Source organism: Saccopteryx bilineata, chromosome 5 (assembly GCF_036850765.1).
Source record: "Saccopteryx bilineata isolate mSacBil1 chromosome 5, mSacBil1_pri_phased_curated, whole genome shotgun sequence".
NCBI lineage: Eukaryota > Metazoa > Chordata > Mammalia > Chiroptera > Emballonuridae > Saccopteryx > Saccopteryx bilineata.
This window is the reverse complement of record NC_089494.1, coordinates 218403030-218418127: the sequence shown is the minus strand read 5'-3', so window position 1 is coordinate 218418127 and position 15098 is coordinate 218403030. Positions and strand designations below refer to the sequence as shown.

The 15098-nt window shown below is 33.1% G+C and overlaps 1 protein-coding gene across 11 annotated transcripts in view; it reads right to left on the bottom strand.

Moving 5' to 3' along the window:
- The window catches only part of TECRL (trans-2,3-enoyl-CoA reductase like), a 92799-nt gene extending 85327 nt beyond the window's left edge, over window positions 1-7472 (bottom strand). For 4 of the 11 annotated variants that reach the window (XM_066232855.1, XM_066232854.1, XM_066232857.1 and 1 more), the window contains exon 1: window positions 7096-7461. In XM_066232855.1, coding sequence (XP_066088952.1) covers window positions 7096-7329 — 234 coding nt within the window. In that variant the 5' untranslated portion in view covers window positions 7330-7461. Of the gene's footprint in view, window positions 1-7095 lie in introns of all 11 variants that reach the window. The other 7 variants (XM_066232846.1, XM_066232852.1, XM_066232850.1 and 4 more) reach the window with 5 other exon arrangements.
- Window positions 7473-15098: the final 7626 nt, after the last annotated feature.

Sequence of the window (15098 nt, the reverse complement as noted above, 5' to 3'; positions counted from 1 at the left end):
AAACAAGAGCCCAGGGGTTGTGACTGCTCTGCTGTTTATGTTCTTTCTATAATGTAAAGAGTTAAAAATTTTACATAAAATAGCTCTTGAGATAAAAGTAATTTCTTTGGATAGGTTTTAAAAACTGTCCTTCTATTTAAAAAAATGAATATATTATCTGAATAAAGGCCTCAGGATTCAGTGTTAAATTCTTGATTGCATTAAGTTTAGATTATAACAGAATTTTATTAAATGAAATTTATGAGAAGTGGATAATAAATCTTTGTTCAATGGCATAGAGACCAGTTGACACATAAAAGACTCATTTACATAGCCAGCAACTCATCAAATGTTTTGCTAAAATAAATTCTTAATTACACTTTGATTTATTAAAAAGGAAAAAAATAACTAATAATTGCAAAGTTAAAAACACCCAAACATGAAGCAATATTAAACATTTATTTTGAAATCAGTAATATGATGAAATGAGAACAATTAAAATGAGAAAAAAAGGTAATAATTGACTTATACTTTTCACAAAATGATGTTAGAATGATGAGTTTATAAGAAGGCAGAGGTACAGCATTCTTTGATTTAAGACTAAGATTAATTCTCCAATAAAATATCTGTTATCTAGCTGTAGTAGGCAGTTCAAAATAAATCTGCCTAAAAGAGAATTAACTTCTCATAGGAAAATAAATGAGTATGACATTTATAGGCTTTATGTGGCTACAGACTGGCAGCTCAGATTACTCAGCTGAATCCCAGTGGATCAACAGGGACTGAAAATTATTTGATGACTGCCAGTTAGAAATCCACTAATAAAATATAATATACTAATGGTATCAAGGCAGACAAGTTTGAGCCTTTGAAAGTAGGAAGTGGGTCAGGAATTCATTTTCACCTCCTTCCTAAATCCTCTGGAGGTGTCTCTCTGACAACGTGCCTTCAGTCAAAGCCTGAAAGGCTGAGGATGTAAGGCATTTAGAGGAGATCATTTCTACTCTGAGATTACCCTCTTCTCTCAGATATATCCCCGTGATGATCCTACAGAGTGCTGAGATTGTTTATAACTGGAAGAGATTGCTATAGCCGTTCATTCTCTATTTCTTCAGTAAGAAAGAAAATTATTTATTTGGGCTCAGCAACACTTTGTTCATGCCTGTTTTAGCTGGTGTTTATATGATCTTGTTTGTGACTATACTTCATCAGAGATCACAATACAGTGAACATCTGAAGAAAAAAGAATACGCTTTTGGTTTGGTTTGGTTTGGCTTGGCTTGTTTTTTATCCTAGTGTTTCCAGGAAGATTGGTCTTTTTCAATGTATATGAAGAAAAAACAAGCAGCAATGAAGAAAAGAACAGAGGGAGCAAAGGTCGAAGGATCAGGCCTTTCTAGGATTATGTCCCTTTAAAATATTCTAGTAGGTAGTATTTAACCGTAATCAATTGAAAGCATTTAAGAAGTAATGGCTTCAAACATGACTGCCCTTTTAAACATTTGAGCTCTTGTAATATAGTCATGAAAATAACATGATTTTAACCACAGAAAGTAAGATATAATATAAATATACATGAATCTAAGATCACTCACATTTATGTATCATTTTGGATTGTGTTGAACTTAGATGCCATCATTATGCTAATTCTAGAAAAGTACATATGTCATGCCTATGCTTCTAATAGAGCATGCACTTGATTTAGTTTTACAGAAAATAATCATGGCCATTACCTCTTTTGAGAGAAATTCTCAATTTTGTAATATTTGGTGATATTCAATTTTGATAGTACATTTTATAGGCAATTTATTATTAAAAGGGACTTTAAACACATTTCTTTTTTTCTGGGTTTGAATGCCAACTGATGTTATTTTATGTCTACATATAAAAAAATAGAAAGGATGCATAAAAACTTTCTTTTGTCTCAAATGGAAGGGCAGGTAGACATCCCTTAAAAACATGATCTCTATCCTGAAACACATTGTCTCTGTCAAGTATCAGACACCCCAGTCAATAAATTAAACTGAACATGAGAACTCTGGCTGATGACAACTCAGTATCTGTCAAGTGGGGGAATAATAGTTAAGAGTAAGGCACAACAATGGACAACTAAGGTGCCGCAACAAGGAATTAGTGCTTCTCATCTCTCTCCCTTCCTGTCTGTCTATCTCTATCTGTCCCTTTCTCTGTCTCTCTCTGTCAGAAAAAAAAGAGCAAGGTACTAAACATACATTAGCCAGGTTCAAAACTTGGTTCTAATTCACATTAGTTTCTTCATTTCAACTCTGTGTACTACAATTTCTCCTCTGTAAAGGACAAGATTAATAGTACTTATATTATTTTATATAAAAGAATTATAAAGGTCAGAGATACAGAATCATATGGAAGCTTATGAACTTTCAAATACATCAAGCTACATAATATGGGGGACTGAAAAGGGGAGTGAAAGGGGACAGGAATTGGAGGAAAGGGTGGGAGAGAGGAGAAAGAAAAAAATGAAGAGAAGGAAGAGAAAGAAGAAGAAGAAGGAGGAGGAGGAGGAGGAGGAGAAGGAGAATGGAAGAAAAAGAAATGTCATTTATAATACATGAAATTCAGAAAACTGTCATGAGGCCATTTTAAAACAGGTGCCATCTCACGTTACATATGAACAAATGGAGGTGCTAACTAACTGGCCCAAGAAAATATTAAAAGTGGTCATGCCAAAAACTGAGAATTCTCAAAATGTCTAATTAAATTATTAAAAGTGATATTTTTATAGTCTTGTTACACTATAAATCTCTCTACTCTTTCTGGTAAAAACTGGTATTTTAACCATTAGAAGGATTGGAAAATTGAGTGCTTTATTTTATTTGTAAGAGTTTTTAAATACTTTTAAGAGTTTTGACATAGAGTAAATTAAACAATAGTTGAAAGAAGGCACTTGTGGTCAAGTTCCTCCAACAAAAGATTAACAAAAAAAGAAGAGGATGATATTGGAAACATTTATCAACTCTACCTTTTAGAGTTTTTGCTATGGTTTTGAATCATCAACTTACCACAAGACAAGCTTTTGACATTTTATGAAATAGAAGTGAGACAGGGATAGTTAGAAACTAGAAAAAATGTATTGTTAAAATTTTAAAATGTATATTTGCAATATATTTTTGATATTCCAATTAATACTTACAAATAACACTTAAGAATATATTTTAAATGTTCTCCAGTTTATCATTTTTAGTCAGTCATATTATTTTAAATATTCATGAGAAATAACTAAATTAGTTAAATTTCCCATTGTACTGTCTTCTTTATGAAAATCTTGTTAAATTATACACTGATACAAAGTTAAATTTTATACATCATTGTTGGGAGCAACTCAGGAGAAATATAAGCATTCAATAAAATGGATTATTTAAATGTTTTTTTTCTCTGAGCATATTTACATTTATTTCAATGGTAATATGATTTAGAAAAAGTATAAGTATTTTCAGATATCATACTTCTCTCCCTTAATATTATCAGTGCCAAACATGTGAGGATTATATAATCCACATGTCTACAGAACAGGCATTGATTTATATATTTAATACATGTTCGTTAAATGTTTTTATTTTTTATGTGTGTGTGTGTGCCAAGCACTGTTCTTAATGTTGGAGATACAGGGATGATAAAAACTAAATCCCTGATTTTGTGAAACAGGCAAACAAAAGGAAGGGTACATAATAAAACCAATTAATAAATAAGTCCTAGTAAAGAAATAAAGAAAGGAAGGATAATAGAAAATATTGCCAGTTTTGCAGTTTTAAATAAACAGTAAGGATATTTCCCAAGAAAAAATGTGACTGTTAAATCAAGACCTAAAATAGGACATAGAGTAGTTTTGAGTGGTGAATGATATTATCTGACACAATTTAACAGGCTAGTTTTTGTGCTGTATAGTATTAAGGGCAGAAACAAGTAAAATTTAGGAGTTCTATCTGGAAAGGTAGTTAAAATTTTTTGTTGTCTAGATATATGATAAGGCATCACTGTGAAGATACATTGTATATATGTTGTGAAATTAGAATGGTTGTGATGTTCTAAGTGTTTGGCTTAAGCTATTTGAAGTATGTGATTCCCCTTATTGACCTGAAAAATCTTGTGGAAACTTTTTTGAAAAGACCAAGTGTTCAGTTTTAGATATACTAAATTTGAGATGACTAGTAAACATTTAGATAAAAAGATAGATAGATAGATAGATAGATACATACATACATACATACATACATATATAAATTGATTTGAAGTTTAGGGGAGAGTGTAAATTGCAGTTAAAATTTTATGAGTTATCAAAAGGCAGAAGATATTTAAAACTATGGGACTCAATAAAGTAAATGACCTAGTATGGGAAAAATCCTGATGACAGAATTGGTGGCAGTTCACAACAAATAAGTCAGATAATGGACAAACAGCAAGAGGAAAGGGAAAAACCAATAAAGGAGGTTTTGAATAATGAGTGTAGTATTATCCTGGAACTCAAATAACAAAGTTGTGTTAAGAAGGATGTACTTAACTGGTAAATGTTTCTGATATACTGAATATGATAAAGTACAAACACTGGCCTTTGGATTTAGCAAGGTATTTACCACTGCCTCTGGTGACCTCAGCAAGTTCATATTCTAGAAAGTAATGAAGGCAAATGTCTGAATGGAGTGTTTTAGGATGATATGAGAAGAGAAAAATAGGAGCAGATGAAATAAACACAAAGTAATGAGAGGAACCGACAGAAGCTGGAGAAGATACTTAAGGCAATAGAAAGTGTTTAGTTTGTATGGTGTGTGTGTGTGTGTGTGTGTAGAAGAACATGATTCAATATATTTTCTTTAATCCTAGGAATTCTCTCAATGGTTTTGTCTCATGAATATATGAGTGCATACTTTGTTTATTCTGAAGTTAAGATTTTAATATCTAGAAGAAAAACACAATTTCTACAAGAACTCAGCATATATTACTAAGATACTGACATCCAATTCAAGATATCTAAATATTTTTATTTAACCTAAGCATTATAACAAATGTCATTGAATAATTATTAAGAAGTCAAATTGAAATTTTGTGCCAGTATCACAAGGTTCACTTATTATTTCTCAGATTTGTACATATATTAAATTTATCTCTCCAAATATTTATTAAAACTACAAAAATATTTCCCTATTCTGTTCAAGGCACTATGCTAAGCCTATTACATATCACTTATCTATTTACTATATGCTAACAAAATAGATTGTATTAGTTTATATTCTAACTAAGAGTCCTGGGACCCACTATTAAATGACTTTCCTGAGCTTTGATAAATAGGATTGATGTAGCAGAGATTCAGTTCAGATATGCTTGCTTCTAATGTTCACGACCTTTAACTTTTACAACTTTATTAGACAGTACTTACTGAAAGATAAGGGATAAATCATAAGAAATATGTCTTGTATACTGGAGAGAACCAAATACAATGAAAGACGCTTAACATAACCTTACTATTAATATAGCTGTTAAGTTGCCTAATAAATATAACTTCTTGAATAGCTAATACTCTTACAACTCAAATATGAGATTCCTGAACAAAATTTTTATCTTTAAAAAATGATGGATTTCTGCATGGTGAATTTGGGTTTTTTGCAATTTAATATTACTAGAATGTAAAATGCCATGTCTTAGCTTCAAATGTGAAATATAAATGTTTGAGGAAAATAATTAGGAGCCCCTCTATTTCTTGTTATTTAAGATAACTTTGTGTCAAGGTTTAGATATATATCAGAAAGGACACAATAACCAATCTCATCTTAGAATATTGATTTTTGTAAATCCTTGACTGATTTAATATCCATTTGATTAATTGCCTTGTTTCCCTTAATTTAAATGTATTATTTTAAAATATTTGAATTTTTAATGGTGAGATATTACATATGTCAGTAACTTCTGAATAATAATTTTTTGTCTTTTATTTTTATGATTCTAAACTATAAAAACTTTACTGAGATGTTATTCATAAGTTAAATTTTTATACATAATATATGTATTCATCATTTACATATGGCCTGGTAGTACTATAGAAAAAGAATATGATTTAAAGTTGCATAAAAGTGGTTTTAAATCCGTTCCATTTATGTCTTATATGAACTTGTAAAAATTCTATCTTTCATTTCCATCTGTAAAAAACAGTGAATATTTCCCAACTAATAGGCTTATAATAATGTTATAATTTCTAATTATGAAAGTATAATAATTTCTTGGCAACTAAAAAAGTAAACAGGTCCTTCTCATCTTTATCTAGGAAGAGGGCTAGAGCACAGTTAAGTGGAATCAGTGATTCAATTTTATTTTTAGAACAATATCACAAAACCTAACATGTCAGTAAAGAAATATAAATGAAGATATAGTCTATTTAAAATATTAATCTTTCTCATGATAAATTAACTAGTATCTTTTCAAGGTTTTGAAAACTAGAAGTGTTTAGAATATTATACATACACATGTACATCTGCAATGTAGACATACTTATCTGATACTGGAAGTATATGTTTTTATCTTAGTAAAACAACTGAGATATGAATATAAGTGGATAACGTTAAGCAATAAATTCTCTTTAGAAACTTGAATCCTGTAGCTTTGAAATAAGTAAATCTTTCATTAAAGTAAGATGTTCATTTTTCAGGATGAACTTAAATTAATTTAAAATAATTAATGTCAAGATTTCATCGTATATGTGAAGTATAATTTTTGGTACCTTCAGTGGATTTTGCTTGCTATTTTCTGCACATACTATTAATGAAATATGAATATAAAACAAAGTACATAAAGAGAAAAACCTACAGGCATTTCTTCAATGTACAGTGAGAAGGTGAGTACTGACAATTTGCCTCTTGACAATGGTGAATGCTAGCAGGAAAACCAGAACCTAGTAATTATTAGCTACTATTTAAGTTGTTTAAGATGCAGTAAATATCTTCTATTAAACCAACATATTAAGTGTCTATTCTGCTCATCAAAAAATTAACAATAAAACCAGAAATATATTTAACCAAGAGTCTTGTCAGCATTTCATTAAGAGATCTATAATTGTGGGGGCAGATAAGAGAAATTAAAAAAAAAAAAACTCACCTTATCCACAATACATATCTGCTTTCTTGTTTGAGCATCAAGTATTTCAATCTCAAAGTAAGTTGTCTTTGACTGTTTAACTGCTGCAGTTGACTTTAGAGGGCCTGCTGAAAGCACAAGTTGCGAAAAAGAGTGAAAATTTCTCGTATCCTTCTTTGGTATGGACCGTGTAGCTCCTTGAGGGAAAAAATCTCTCTTGCGTTCTGAAGCAAGGGACTTTTGCCTGTTCAACATTTTGTGAATTTTCAGGAGAATGTTACATGTCAACAGGGGACACTTTGCAAGTGTGTTTGCTTCTCACCACTTAAATACTTCTGGTGAAACCAGAAGGTCAAGTGGCATGCCATTCCAATAGTTCAGTTTTATTTAGCAGGATTGAAGACAATGACTGATTTTATTTCTATATATAACACACCATTGTAAATTGCTGCCGGGTAGAGGATTGTTTTACCAGCTTTCGAATTATTTCTTGCTTTCTCCTTTTAGTTCTGCCTCTTCATATGAACTCTGGTATTGCAAATTCTGAAGCAAGAAAGGAATAGACAGAGTTTTTATTATCTCTAAATTCTGGATGCACTCATCTTCAAACATGTATATAATTATGCACATATTCATATTTAAACATATTTAAAATTAGCTTAGTGCTACCTCATAGTAAATTTATAAACACCTATTACATTATGACATAACAAAATTTTTTTAATAAATGCTGCCTAAGATAAAGACTTCTGGCATGTTTTTAATATATATATTTAATAATATATAGATATATATATATATCTGATCCGAAATGGATAACTACTTTGCCCCATATGGGATAAGAAATATGGTGAGTTGTCTATGAGTTTGGAATATGTAAAGATTAATTTTATAACTTAAAGAAAAGGAGCTAAGCCTTATTTAACATTATGATACATTTCATATTACTGGAAAATCATTGAACATATCTGCCAAATCAGTACTAAATATTATATTTACCACAACACTAAGTTTTGGAAATTTAAATAGTCCCAATAAACAATGATGAATAATAAACAATCCAGAAAGACAGGTTTATGAAAAAGACCTAAGTACTCTGAAACATGGAAATCCGGTGAAGAGACAACTAAAAAAATCCAAAATATATTGTCACTGATTCAAAGAGATATTACAAAAAAAATATTTTGAGAAGCTATTTTCAGTAAAAACATTAAAAGGAAAATGGCTAAAATTATTAAAGGTGAAATCTGTATATCTATAGCAGACTAATTTTACTTTATAATTAAATGTAATAAAAACTCATAAATGACGCAGTTTGAAGTAGGAATTTTTAAACTAACTGCATTTATCAGTAGTCAAATATGAAGAAGGAGTTAGGCTATCAGTACCCATTACCCTCATATTGTGCATATCTTTTTGACAGAAAATATTCTATTTTAATTTATTTACCATTTAAAGTGTTACTTCTTCTTAGGCTATTTTAAAGAACTAATAGCCTTAATTACAGAGCAATTTTAGTTAGAAAAATTTACAGACCCTGGCTGGCTAGCTCAGTGGATAGAACACTGGCTGTGTGTATGGACCTCTGGGTTTCATTTCCCGATCAGAGCACACAAAAAGGCGATCATCTGCTTCTGTCCCCCTTTATCTCCCTCATTTCTCCCTCTTCCCCTCCCACAGCTAGTGAGTGGATCAATTGGTTTAAGTGTGGACCTCTGGGAACTGAGGTTAACTCAGTTGGTCCTAGTGTGTCAGTCTTACGTGCTAAAAAATAGCTCAGGTTGCCAAGTAGATCCTGGTCAGGGCACATGCAGGAGTCTGTCTCACTATCTCCCCTCCTCTTACATTTAAAAAAAAAATTACAAAAAAATTGAATACTGTAATTTAGAGTACAGAGGTCTCATATATAACCTTTCCCCATCCCCCTCAATTTCTCCTATTATTATTAATATCTTGCATTCATGTGGAATATTTCTTATAATTGATCAACTATACTAATAAATATTAATTGAAATTTACATGTAAAGTTTAGATTTGTTTTTCACTTTTGTATGAGTTTTAACAAATGCATAAAGTCATATATTCACCATTCAATATCATACAGAATAGTCTCACTAACCTGAGCATGCTCTGTGATTCACTTCTCCTTCTGTCCTCACCCTTCCTGTCTAAACCCATGGCAATCACTGATCTCTTTATTGTTTTCATAGTTGGCCGTTCGCAGAATATCACTAGTTAGAATCATACAGTATGTTATGTTTCTATACTAACTTCTTTCTTTAGCAATGTGTATTTAAGGGTCCTCTATGTTTTTTTTTATTATTTGAGAGCTTTCTTTTTTAATCACTTAATACCTATGACATGGATATTACATAGTTTATTTATCCATTCCTCTATTGAAGGACATTTTAGTTGCTGCTATAAACATTCATATTAAAATTTTTGTTTGAATATAAATTTTAATTTATTTGAATAAATAACTAAGATTGTGATTGCCGGGTTAAATGGTAGACCTATGTTTTCCTTTGTAAGATGTGGTCAGAGTCTTTCTAAAGTGGCTACACCATTTGGCTTTCCTACCAGTAATGAATAAGAGCTCTGTTGCTCCACTTCCTTACCAGTGTTTGGTGTTGGCATTCCAGATTTTGGCCATTCTGATAGGTATGACATGGTCCTAATGTGTTTTTTTTTTTTAATATACAATTCTCTATTAATAAATGAAGAGCACTTTTTAAAGCAACTTTTTTTATGCTTATTTTCCAAATGTAGATCTTCTTTGGTGAGGTACCAGTTCAGATCTTTTGTCCATTTTGTAATTTAGTGTTTCCTTACTGTTGAGCTTTAAAAGTTTTTGTATATTTCATATATGTCCTTAATCATATGAGTTTTCCAAATACCAGTTGTGTCTTATCATCTTTTAAGAACACCTTTGGCAGAACAAAAGATTTTACTTTAAAAAAATTCTAACATCTATTTTTTTATAATTCATGAATCATGCTTTCACCATTGTATCTGAAAAGTCATGCCCAAACCCAAGACCACTTAGCCATTCTCATATATTATCTGTTATAAATTGTATGATTTTACATTTAAGTCTACACTACATTTTGAGTTCATTTATGTCAAAGATGTAAGGTTTGTATGTATTCATTTTCTTATTAATTGTGGATGTCTAGTTGTTCTAGTACATTTTGTTAAAAAGTCTATCTGTTCCGTCCTGGCCGGTTGGCTCAGTGGTAGAGCGTCGGCCTGGTGTGCGGAAGTCCTGGGTTCAATTCCCAGCCAGGGCACACAGGAGAGGCGCCCATCTGCTTCTCCACCCCTCCCCCTCTCCTTCCTCTCTGTCTCTCTCTTCCCCTTCTGCAGCCAAGGCTCCATTGGAGCAAAAGATGGCCCGGGCACTGGGGATGGCTCCTTGGCCTCTGCCCCAGGCGCTAGAGTGGCTCTGGTCACAACAGAGCGACGCCCCAGATGGGCAGAGCATTGCCCCCTGGTGGGCATGCCGGGTGGATCCTGGTTGGGTGCATGCGGGAGTCTGTCTGACTGCCTCCCCGTTTCCAACTTCAGAAAAATACAAAAAAAAAAAAAAAGTCTATCTGTTCTGCATTGAACTGTCTGTATTGGGTAGATTCCATTTATGTGGGTCTATTTCAGGACTCTACTTTGTTCTATTAATCTGTTTAATCTTTTGCTAATACTACATTCTCTTTATTACAGTAGATTTTTTTATAAGGATTGAATTTGGGTAATGTCATTCACACAACCTTGTTCTTTAATATTGTGAGGGCTATTCTAGGTCTTTTACTTCTTCTGTTTTATTATAGATACTACATTTATTTTTAAAATGACATTAAAATTTTTCTAAATTATAGCTTTTTTTTTAAATAGGTGCATGTTGACAACAGATATTCTCATACAGTTGTAGTGTTGTGAATTTTCAGAATTGATATACCTTTTCTCAGAATCACTGGCAAAAAATGAAAAAAAATAAAGATTTATGGCCTCTTATTAGATAAATGCTTCTTGTCCCTTTCTCTAGAGAGTAGTTCAATTCATTGTACTAATATTTTTTAAGTCAGTAGTCTAGTCCAATAATGGAAATTCTAATTATTTATATATGTTTGTGACATTTAACCAATAACTGTCACTCACCAGACCATAAGTTATATGAAGAAGAAATTGGATTTAATTTTGTCCATTCACCTAGTGAACACCAATTCTGGGCTAACATATGTGTGAGACCAGAATATTCCTTTGATTATATTTTTAAAATATCCAGTCAAGTATAATTATACTAACTTGCCATATCTGTCTCCTGATAGAATGAGCTGAGAATAGATAAATTAAGTAGAATCATATAGTAGGACGACATAAAATTTCAGTATTTTTTTTTGTATCCACTGTCTTATAAGTCTACACAATCACGTAAATAATGAAGAATAACAATTTTTTTACAGTAAAATGCAACTAATTAGGAATAATAGAGACACAAAGACAGTATTTTGCTACCATCACATTAAAAATTATTAGCAAACAATCTTCAGTGGACAAGTAAATAGCATATTTATATAGTTTCAAGTATCTTCCCATAAAATAATCAATAATTAAAGAGAGCAAATGATAGTGTTTCATTGATAAAACCTAAGAAACATTATCATAAGTCAGTGGTCCCCAACCTTTTTTGGGCCACAGACCGGTTTAATGTCAGAAAATATTTTCACACTGGCCTTTAGGGTGGGACAGATAAATGCACAAAATAAAATTATGTGACCAGCATAAAAACTGTGGTATTTTTAAATATAATTATCGAACTTACGATATTTATTGAGCTAAGTTAAAGGAGGAACGAGCATGTCCTCATTATTCAGGCTGTATTTAAATTTGTTATTCTGACAACGTTTCATGTCTGACATCAATATGTAGTATGATAGGTTCAGGCTTGCTACCAATCATGAATCTACGACAATAAAAATAAACATGAATCCACTGTGTACTCATATGCAACTTTATTAGAAGTGTCCTCTTAACATCGCACCAACAACATAACATGAGTAACATCCTCTCTGCCTCCAAACACTTTCCAGTTGCTATGGTAACATTTAAACATGCCTTAAAGCCTGACCTGTGGCGGCGCAGTGGATCAAACGTCGACTTGGAATGCTGAGGTCACCGGTTCAAAACTCTGGGCTTGCCCAATCAAGGCACATATGGGTGTTGATGCTTCCTGCTCCTCCCTCCCTTCTCTCTCTCTCTCTCTCTCTCTCTCTCTCTCTCTCTGTCTCTCTTCTCTAAAATGAATAAATAAAAATAATTTAAAAAAAATAAAAAATAAACATGCCTTAAAAATAAGATACAACACAAAAACAAATATAAAGTGCATGAAAAATATAACTCACCATTGTTATGAATATTGTAAGTTAAGGGTTATTTATTATAATATTTATATAGAATGAGAGATAGTAGCCTATCTCTTAACCATAACACTAAATCAGTGGGAGCCCTGAGCTTGTTTCTCTGCAAAGAGATGGTCCCATCTAGGGGTAATGGGAGACAATGACACCCAAAGTGTGTTGCTTATGTCCAGTCTATTCCGTAATTTTGTTTTGGTTGCTGTCACTGCAGAAAATCCCGCTTCACACAAATAAGAGGTCGGAAGTGGCAACAGGGTTTTTAGTGCTTTTGTGGTGATCTCGAGGTATTCTGCCATGACTTTAATCCAGAACACCGGCAGAGCTGTAGCCTGTAACATATTTTTAAGGCCGTTGTCATTTGCAATCTCCAGTAGTTGAACCTCTTCTTGCATAGACACCCTGGATTCACCTGGTTTGTTGACAAATGGACTGTGGATCCATTCCTTGGCAATTCGTGGGTCTTTTATGGTTGGGAAGAAGCATTCAAACTCTTTTAAAAGCAAATACAGGTGATCATGCACCAGCTGGAACAATGAAAGCTTGGGCTCAGTCTCTTCCAAAATTCCCACGAATGTTTGAAACATGTCAAATATATCCCTGTTCATGTGTCGCCCTCACAAATCCAGTTTGGCTTTAAATGCAGCTACTTTATCTGCCAACTTGAAGACAGTTGTCATTTTCCCCTGAAGAGACTGATTGAGTTCATTGAGGAGGGTAAATATGTCGCACAAGTAAGCGCGTTTTGCGACCCATTTCTTGTCACTGATGTGTGACTTTTTTTCTGAGAGAAATCTCTGCAACGGCTCTCATAATTCAAACACTCTGGCCAGGGACCTCCCTCGGGATAACCATCTTATTTCTGTGTATAAGAGAAGGTGTCTGTGCTCCGTGTTCATTTCCTCACAAAGCTGCTCGAACAGGTGCGAGTGAAGGGCGTGTGCTTTGATGTGGTCAATAACTTTAATGACATCATTCAATATGCTGTTAAGTTCCGGTGGTATATTTTGGCTAGCCAGCATTTCCCTGTGAATGACACAATGTGTAGACTGGCATTCAGGTGCAACCTTCTTAATCCGAGTAGTTAAACCAGACATCCTTCCAGTCATGGCAGCTGCTCCATCTCTGAATATGCCGACACAAAAAGTTTTCCTGATATATAGTCATCCAGCGAGTTAAATAGTTCTGCGGCTGTGGTTTTGGTTGGCAATGATAGTGCACATAACATATCCTCATGCACATCCTCTTGATAAAGATAACGCACGTAAACAAGTAGCCTTGCCTTGTTGTCAATATCTGTAGATTTGTCAACCTGGAGAGCGTACCACGGTGATTTATTAATCCTTTTCAACAACTGTGATTCAGTGTCCTCTGCTATTTCTTCCATGTGCTGTGTGACAGTGGTATCTGAAAGAGGCATCTGTGCTATCTTTTTAACCACAGCCTCTCCTAGAAGTTCACGACAAATGTCTTTAGTAGCTAGAAGGATCAATTCTTCACCAATGGTGAATGGCTTCTTAGCCTTAGCAATACGATTAGCCACAAAGTATGATGATCTCAGTGCACTCGCATTTATTGATGTAGTGGCCACCACTACATCAATACTAATTGTTTCTGTCCTTCTTGTTCATGCTTTTTTCTTTTGAAATATTCAGAAGGCTTGTCTTTTAAAGTAGGGTGCTTGGTCTCCAAGTGGCGAAGCAGTTTTAAAGGCTTCATTGTCTCATTACTTAGCCGGTAGCCACATATAATATTATTCAGAGCGGCCTTGGTGCGTGAGAATCGCCAGTTGCGATAAATCCATACTTCAAGTAGGACTCCTGGTATTGTCTGTTAAATGAAGCTTTCTTTTTCTTTGAGGTCATAGGTTCTTCTTCTGTCTCCTCAGTGACCCTTTTCCACTTTGCAAAAAAACTTTCGATGGAATTTTGTTTTTCACACATTTTGCTAGTTTATGGGTTTAATTTTAGCAGCAACATATCACATGACCGAGACAAGCATCAAGAGTGAGTCTTAGACGAATGTAACAGAGGAAATCTGGTCATTTTTTAAAAATAAAACATCGTTCAGACTTAAATATAAATAAAATGCAAATAATGTAAGTTATTTATTCTTTCTTAGCGGATCGATACCAAATGGCCCATGGACCGGTACTGGTCTGTGGCCCAGGGGTTGGGGACCATTCCCATAAGTGACCTATGATAATACCAAAACAAGTATGATACACTATTATCTAATATCTCTTAATATGATGAACTTGGAAGGACATAGTAATTCTATAAAATTGATTCCAAAAATAATTATTCACTCTAATCATAAGGAAATATTAGATAAAAATAAATAAAACATCAGTCTAAATTCCTCAAAAGTAACAATGTAACCCTGATCATTAGTGTATTATCCCGACATGCAATGGTTGTGGGTTCCATCCCTGGTCAGGACACATACAGGAACAGATCGATGTTCCTGTCTCTCTCCCTTTACCTTTCTTTCTCTATTTTTTTAAATGTTTATTTTATTAATTTTAGAGAAAAGTCTATGAGCTAATTTTTCTTACTTAATCCCTTCATCTTTTTTACCCAGCCTCCTACACCCTTCTTCTCTGATAGCTGTCAG